General features: G+C 36.2%; 1 protein-coding gene across 2 annotated transcripts; it reads left to right on the top strand.

The window, feature by feature from the left end:
* The first annotated feature begins 1931 nt into the window (after positions 1-1931).
* ddx49 (DEAD (Asp-Glu-Ala-Asp) box polypeptide 49) lies at positions 1932-8373 on the top strand. Of its 2 annotated transcripts, XM_058073440.2 has the most exons (13): positions 1933-2210; positions 2300-2423; positions 2640-2725; positions 2810-2931; positions 3823-4010; positions 4081-4221; positions 5300-5375; positions 5459-5535; positions 5610-5707; positions 5805-5879; positions 5974-6062; positions 7215-7286; positions 7541-8371. In XM_058073440.2, exons 1-13 carry the CDS (start codon positions 2096-2098, stop codon positions 7721-7723), a joined length of 1446 nt encoding a protein of 481 aa, XP_057929423.2. In that variant the 5' UTR covers positions 1933-2095; the 3' UTR covers positions 7724-8371. The 2 variants fall into 2 exon arrangements, with proteins under 2 accessions (XP_078646512.1, XP_057929423.2); XM_078790386.1 differs by having other exon boundaries at positions 1932-2210; positions 2640-2931; positions 7541-8373.
* The last annotated feature ends 393 nt before the right edge of the window (positions 8374-8766 follow it).

Genomic DNA, 8766 nt, shown 5'->3' with positions numbered 1-8766 from the left:
TGATCCAAATTGTTCTTTACGTGATCCAAATTGTTCTTCCCATGATCCAAATCCAAATTGTTCTTTCCATGATCCAAATTGTTCTTTCCATGATCCAAATTGTTCTTTACATGATCCAAATTGTTCTTTCCATGATCCAAATTGTTCCTTCCATGATCCAAAATGTTCTTTACATGATCCAAAATGTTCTTTACATGATCCAAATTGTTCTTTCCGTGAGCCAAATTGTTCTTTCCATGATCCAAATTGTTCTTTTTATGATCAAAATTGTTCTTTACATGATCCAAATTGTTCTTTCCATGATCCAAATTGTTCTTTCCATGATCCAAATTGTTCTCTATGTGATCCAAATTGTTCTTTATGTGATCCAAATTGTTCTTTCTGTGATCCAAATTGTTCTTTACATGATCCAAATTGTTCTCTATGTGATCCAAATTGTTCTTTATGTGATCCAAATTGTTCTTTCTGTGATCCAAATTGTTCTTTACATGATCGAAATTGTTCTTTACCTGATCCAAATTGTTCTTTACATGATCCAAATTGTTCTTTAATGATCCAAATTGTTCTTTACATGATCCAAATTGTTCTTTACATGATCCAAATTGTTCTTTCCATGATCCAAATTGTTCTTTCCATGATCCAAATTGTTCTTTCCATGATCCAAATTGTTCTTTCCATGATCCAAATTGTTCTTTCCATGATCCAAATGGTTCTTTCCATGATCCAAATTGTTCTTTCCATGATCCAAATTGTTCTTTCCATGATCCAAATAGTTCTTTCCATGATCCAAATTGTTCTTTACATGATCCAAATTGTTCTTTACATGATCCAAATTGTTCTTTCCATGATCCAAATGGTTCTTTCCATGATCCAAATTGTTCTTTCTGTGATCCAAATTGTTCTTTCCATGATCCAAATTGTTCTTTTTATGATCAAAATTGTTCTTTACATGATCCAAATTGTTCTTTCCATGATCCAAATTGTTCTTTACGTGATCCAAATTGTTCTTTCCATGATCCAAATTGTTCTTTCCGTGATCCAAATTGTTCTTTCCATGATCCAAATTGTTCTTTCCATGATCCAAATTGTTCTTTCCATGATCCAAATTGTTCTTTACGTGATCCAAATTGTTCTTTCCATGATCCAAATTGTTCTTTCCGTGATCCAAATTGTTCTTTCCATGATCCAAATTGTTCTTTCCATGATCCAAATTGTTCTCTATGTGATCCAAATGGTTCTTTCCATGATCCAAATAGTAAATGTGAAATCATCCATCAGTCAAATGAGTGAATTCCCCTCCCATGTCTGGACCTTGTTTTTCTGCTGGTATACTGGAAAAGCGGTCAAAATGAGAATCCCCTGAAGCTTCCATGATGAGAAGAGGAGCTGGTTGTCATTGTGTTGGCTAATTGTACACTTATGATTTCACTTGGGGCTCCAAATATTGCTTTATAGTCATATTATTATTATTATTATAACCGGGTCCAAACCGACCCTAACAATACAGTGGTCATAATTTCAACCAGACCATTTCAAAATGTAATTTAAAAAAAAATTTTTGGTTTTATTTTGTTGAAATAGAGTTTCCTGACAAAGTCAAAAAGCCTTGATGCAATAAACAAATGTTATGTGATTCTTTTTATGCATTAAAATGTAAAACATAACCTAACACAAGAGAAGGGTTAAATATATAAATAATATATAATAAATATTTTATAAATAATATATATAATACATACTATATAACGTACAAATGTATTTTTATTTACAATTTTATTGTTGCACCAACAACAATGACTGTAGCTCGTACGCGTCCTATAGTTTTCTATAGTTTTTCTGCGATTGACAGGCGACCTTGCATCTGTAATACCACAATTTGGCCACTAGAGGAAACAACGAGTCTGCTCAAAATCCGGAGTGCTGTTATTTGACGACGAAGAAGAGCGCCCTCCATATTGTAAAACCAGGAAAAACACACGAGGCTCTCCTAAACCTACAATTCCAAAGGACGGTTCGCTTCTTAAGTGAAAACTTAAATTTAATTCCGGTCGCTGTGTACTTATTTAAGTCAATCGGGTGAAACGGTAAATTCAAAATGAGTGACTTTGCGTCACTCGGACTCTCCGACTGGCTTATTAAACAATGTAAACAGTTGGGAATCAACAAACCCACCGCTGTACAGGAAAACTGCATGCCAGCTATCCTAGAAGGTAAGACAGCTCAAATAATAAATAATAACGAAATATATTGGATCATAAACATCACCAATAAAGGGTATTTTGCGCCCTTTTTAACTCAGGTCGGGATTGTATGGGCTGTGCTAAAACCGGAAGTGGAAAGACGGCAGCGTTTGTGCTTCCTGTGCTGCAGAAACTATCAGAGGACCCTTATGGCATATTTTGTTTGGTCCTCACACCCACCAGGTCAGTACTGCACAACACTTTTGATGTTCTTTTTCCCCAAATAAATACACAATTTTTTGAGATGACTGCTTCTGTTTTCAATGTAAGAGTGCCATGTGTGAGTGACAAGAAGAAAAGTTAGGGAGAGGTTGTTCAGACTTTTTTCCTCATATTTCGGGGTTGTTATTGCAACAAAACTAACTCTAAACTAAAACCAGTGTCTGTGATATCACGCAGGGAGTTGGCCTACCAGATCGCCGAGCAGTTTAGAGTCCTGGGGAAGCCGATGGGTCTGCGAGACTGCATCGTCGTCGGCGGAATGGGTGAGTGCATCAGTCGTCGTTACACCGAGGCTCCGAACACGGAAGACGTGCGTGCTGACATCTTGTGTGTGTGCGCGCTGACAGACATGGTGAGTCAGGCCCAAGAGCTTTCCAACCAGCCTCACGTGGTCGTAGCTACGCCGGGCCGACTCGCCGATCACATACGGAGCTCCAACACCTTTAGCATGAAGAAGATCCAGTTTCTGGTGAGTCGTGTCACAATACAAAACACGTCATGTGTATTAATTTAACATGCAATTTTACAGCGTGTTATATTCTTAGGCTGTGTTTATTAAGGCCACGCAGAAAAATATAAAATTGTACCAATAAAAAAAAATCATCACACAGCAACTTAACACTCAAAAGGTATGCTTAAGAATATTCTTAGGCTGTGTTTATTAAGGCCACGCAGAAAAATATAAAATTGTACCAATAAAAAAAATCATCACACAGCAACTTAACACTCAAAAGGTATGCTTAAGAATATTCTTAGGCTGTGTTTATTAAGGCCACACAGAAAAAAGAAAAATTATATAAAACTGTACCAATAAAAATCATCACACGGCAACTTAACACTCAAAAGGTATGCTTAAGAATATCCATAGGCTGTGTTTATTAAGGCCACACAGAAAAACTAAAAAATATAATATAAAATTGTACCAATAAAAAAAATCATCACACAGCAACTTAACACTCAAAACGTATGCTTAAGAATATTCTTAGGCTGTGTTTATTAACACCACACAGAAAAACAGAAAAATATAATATAAAATTGTACCAATAAAAAAAAATCATCACACAGCAACTTAACACTCAAAAGGTATGCTTAAGAATATTCTTAGGCTGTGTTTAAGGCCACACAGAAAAAAGGAAAAATATTATATAAAATTGTACCAATAAAAATCATCATCACACAGCAACTTAACACTCAAAAGGTATGCTTAAGAATATTCTTAGGCTGTGTTTATTAAAGCCATACCGGAAAAATATAATAAAATTGTACCAATAAAAAAATCATCACACAGCAACTTAACACTCAAAAGGTATGCTTAAGAAATCTACAAAAATAATATGTATTATATGCTTGTGTGTGTCAGATCTTGGACGAGGCGGACCGCCTGTTGGAACAGGGCTGCACTGACTTCACCAAAGACCTGGAAGTCATCCTCGGGGTGTTACCAGCCAAGCGACAGACTCTGCTGTTCAGCGCCACGCTCACAGACACGCTCCAGGAGCTGAAAAACATCGCCATGAACAGACCCTTCTTCTGGGAGAGCACGTCCGAGTGAGCGACGCGCGGAATGGATGTTGTTGGTGATACTTAAGCGCCGAGTATGTCACCGTGTTGTTATCAGGACGCGTACGGTGGAGGAGTTGGATCAGCGGTACATTCTGACCCCAGAGAAGGTTAAAGATGCTTACTTGGTCCACCTGATCCAGACCTTCACAGACGAGCACGACGACTGGTCCGTCATCATCTTTACCAACACATGCAAGTAAGGCCTGTTACAGCCATCCCTTGTTTATCACGGTTAATTGGTTCCAGACCAATCTGTTATACATACATTTTTGCAAATAGGATTCAATGTTAATACTTTAAATTGAGACTATTCTTAGGCTGTTTATTAAGGCCACACAGAAAAAAGGAAAAATATAAAATTGTACCAATAAAAACATCATCACACAGCGACTTAACACTCAAAAGGTATGCTTTTGACTATTCTTAGGCTGTGTTTATTAAGGCCACACAGAAAAAAGGAAAAATATAAAATTGTACCAATAAAAAAAATCATCACACAGCAACTTAACACTCAAAAGGTATGCTTAAGACTATTTTTAGGCTGTGTTTATTAAGGCCACACGGAAAAAAGGAAAAATATAAAATTGTACCAATAAAAAAAAATAATCACACAGCAACTTAACACTCAAAAGGTATGCTTAAGAATATTCATAGGCTGTGTTTAAGGCCACACAGAAAAAATATAAAATTGTACCAATAAAAAAATCATCACACAGCAACTTAACACTCAAAAGGTATGCTTAAGAATATTCATAGGCTGTGTTTAAGGCCACACAGAAAAAATATAAAATTGTACCAATAAAAAAATCATCACACAGCAACTTAACACTCAAAAGGTATGCTTATGAATATTCTTAGGCTGTGTTTAAGGCCGCACAGAAAAAAGGAATATAAAATTGTACCAATAAAAAATCATCACACAGCAACTTAACACTCAAAAGGTATGCTTAAGACTATTCTTAGGCTGTGTTTATTAAGGCCGCACAGAAAAAAAGGAAAAATATAAAATTGTACCAATAAAAAAAAAAAATCCTCACACAGCAACTTAACACTCAAAAGGTATGCTTATGAATATTCTTAGGCTGTGTTTATTAAGGCCACACAGAAAAAAGGAAAAATCTAAAATTGTACCAATAAAAAATCATCACACAGCAACTTAACACTCAAAAAGTATGCTTTTTACTATTCTTAGGCTGTGTTTATTAAAGCCACACAGAAAAAAGGAAAAATATAAAATTGTACCAATAAAAAAAAATTGTTTTGGTTCGCCACAGGAGTTGCCAAATCCTCACCATGATGCTTCGGCAATTCAACTTTCCCGCCATCTCCCTTCACTCCATGATGAAACAGGTGAGATGTAAAGCGGTTGCAAAACGGGAACCACGCACACAAACGTAAACAATGACACCGACCCTTCAATTTGGGTTTTCCAGAGACAACGATTTGCAAACCTCTCCAAATTTAAAGCCAGCGTCTATAAAATCCTGATCGCCACAGACGTCGCTGCGAGGTGAGCGTTTCTCTTCTTCGATCATTTTCGCGGAAATAATTCATCATTCATACCTGCCGTTGACTTCCCAACAGGGGCTTGGATATTCCTACTGTTCAGGTCGTCATCAATCATAACACCCCCGGACTGCCCAAAATCTACATACACAGAGTGGGACGGACGGCCAGAGCAGGTACTATCGGATATCGGACACATGCCTGTGGAGAATACAAGTGCTTCATTAGTTATATAAAGTGAGAGTCTGACCGTGGGGGATTGTTCCTCTACAGGCAGGAACGGGGTGTCCATCACACTCGTGACGCAGTACGACATCCACCTGGTCCACGCCATCGAACAGCAGATTCGTAAGCATAAGCACTCCCTAAACACTCATAACCTCAATTTGGTGTATTAGTTTAGGACTAAAAACCACGCTAAAATTCTACTTCTCGCCCTCAGAAACCAAGTTGAAGGAGTTTCCTGTGGAGGAGAAAGAAGTCCTGAAGATTTTAACGCAGGTCAACGTGACCAAACGGGAGTGTGAAATTGTAAGTTCTTCTCATTTCATGTAGCTTTGCTGATATTGACACTCCAAAGGTATGCTTAAGAATATTCTTAGGCTGTGTTTATTAAGGCCACACAGAAAAAAATATAATATAAAATTGTACCAATAAAAAATCCTCACACAGCAACTTAACACTCCAAAGGTATGCTTAAGACTATTCTTAGGCTGTGTTTATTAAGGCCCCACAGAAAAAAATATAAAATTGTACCAATAAAAAAATCATCACACTGCAACTTAACACTCAAAAGGTATGCTTACGACTATTCTTAGGCTGTTTATTAAGGCCACACAGAAAAAAGGAAAAATATAAAATTGTACCAATAAAAAAAATCACACAGCAACTTAACACTCAAAAGGTATGCTTACGACTATTCTTAGGCTATGTTTATTAAGGCCACACAGAAAAAAGGAAAAATATAAAATTGTACCAATAAAAAAAATCACACAGCAACTTAACACTCAAAAGGTATGCTTATGAATATTCTTAGGCTGTGTTTAAGGCCGCACAGAAAAAAGGAATATAAAATTGTACCAATAAAAAATCATCACACAGCAACTTAACACTCAAAAGGTATGCTTAAGACTATTCTTAGGCTGTGTTTATTAAGGCTACACAGAAAAAAGGAAAAATATAATATTGTACCAATAAAAAAATCATTACACAGGAACTTAACACTCAAAAGGTATGCTTAAGACTATTCTTAGGCTGTGTTTATTAAGGCCACACAGAAAAAAATGAAAAATATATAAAATTGTACCAATAAAAAAAAATCATCACACAGCAACTTAACACTCAAAAAGTATGCTTAAGACTATTCTTAGGCTGTGTTCATTAAGGCTACACAGAAAAAAGGAAAAATATAATATTGTACCAATAAAAAAATCATCACACAGGAACTTAACACTCAAAAGGTATGCTTAAGACTATTCTTAGACTGTTTATTAAGGCCACATAGAAAATATATATAAAATTGTACCAATAAAAAATCATCACACAGCAACTTAACACTCAAAAGGTATGCTTAAGAAATATACAAAAATGTATGTATTATATGCTTATGTGTGATCTTTTGTTCTAAATGAATACACACACTTTTCAATGAAATGTTTTTTTTAATCAAACTCTGCATTGTAGAGACTGGAGTCGACAGACTTTGACGAGAAAAAGGAGATCAATAAGAGGAAAGAGCTGATCTTGGAAGGAAAGGTAAGTTAAGAATAAAAAGTTAATAACTATAATTATCAGGCTGTCATAACCCAGAAATCAGAAAGTGTTCATACCAAGAATAAATACGTGTTAATGTTCGCCACAAATACATTAACCACTACCTCTTTGGGTAATGTTACTTTTTACCACTTTGGATGTTTGCTAGTTTTTAACCATAACCATAACTCATACATAGCAATATCATTTATAAATGCTATGTTCAAGCTATTAAGTTAACTTTTGTTGTCGGTCAGGATCCAGACGTGGAAGCAAAGAGGAAAGCGGAGCTGGAGAAGATCAAGACCCAGAAGAAGAAGTTCAAAGAGCGAATACGGGAGAATATTGACAGACTGAAACAAGGACAACTCAAAAGGAAAGTAAAAAGTAAACACGTGAAGACGAAGAAAGGCAAAGGAGGCAACACTGTGACGGCGTAGTATGTTTTCATGTTTTATTAGTCTGCAATATCCAATATGCATTTCGTTTTGTTTTTTTTTTGTGACCATCTCCAAATCAACAGATTTTTCTACCATAATAAACGAAATATTCAGTTTTGAATTGGAATACTTCATATGAAATTAAGACATCCCATTGAAATAATCCACTCACTAACTTAAGCGTTGCATTTTTTTTTTTTTTTTTACATGTTAGCAAGTCAACGGAAAAGGTAGCAAAAAAAAAGTTCACCGCACGGAACACAAAACATGTCGGCTCTGATGATCGGGGCGGAGGAACTCTTAAAGCTAGTAGTACGTGTTTGAGAGCGTATTTTAAAAAAAAAAAACATCTAAATCACAAAAACTAGAATCACAAGAATAATCGGAAGCGTGATACTTTTAAGTCACTTGCTCTGATTTAGGACCCAAATAAGCTCAGAGAGAAAGTCGACAAGAAATGCACAACACAGGAAAAACATATTTTGCGCTAATGCAAAAAAAAAAAAAAAAATCAGTTCATGTCACTTTTCACTCCGCAGAGAAGGAAGGTGGCTTCCAACTTCCATCTCAACTAAATTTGGCCTCATTGGTTCAGTAGAAAAATAAAAAGCTGAGCCCCATATAAATGCTGGTTGTTTTTTTTTAGAACTACATTCATTCTTGTGCTGCAGCCATTTTTTTTTTTAAATATATAGGCACTGATTTAGTCTCGCTCTAAACCAACCATCATACACTGTTGATGGATTTTAAAATGCACTCGGAAAAAAAAAGGTCCCTTACCGATTTTTAGATTTATTGAGAATGGCTTTGTTTTGTTTTACAAACCCTGACAAGATTTGGTCTAAGCTTTGTCACGTCTTGGATCTGAAAGCCTCAAAAGCGACAAGATCCAGTGACCCGTTTTCTTTCTGAGCCACCTTCCTTTTCTCCCGCTTGTATGTGTGTGTGTGTGTATGCGATTACCACAATCTGCGGTGCTGGGTCTAGTCTTCCTTCACCTCCAGATGGGGTTTGTGGACTTTTCTCCCCCTCGCCGGGGTTCG

The sequence above is a fragment of the Doryrhamphus excisus genome, linkage group LG4 (genome assembly GCF_037039965.1).
Source record: "Doryrhamphus excisus strain RoL-2023G ecotype Guam linkage group LG4, RoL_Dexc_Guam_v1.1, whole genome shotgun sequence".
Classification (NCBI taxonomy): Eukaryota; Metazoa; Chordata; class Actinopteri; order Syngnathiformes; family Syngnathidae; genus Doryrhamphus; species Doryrhamphus excisus.
This window is presented reverse-complemented; position numbering and strand designations above follow the sequence as displayed.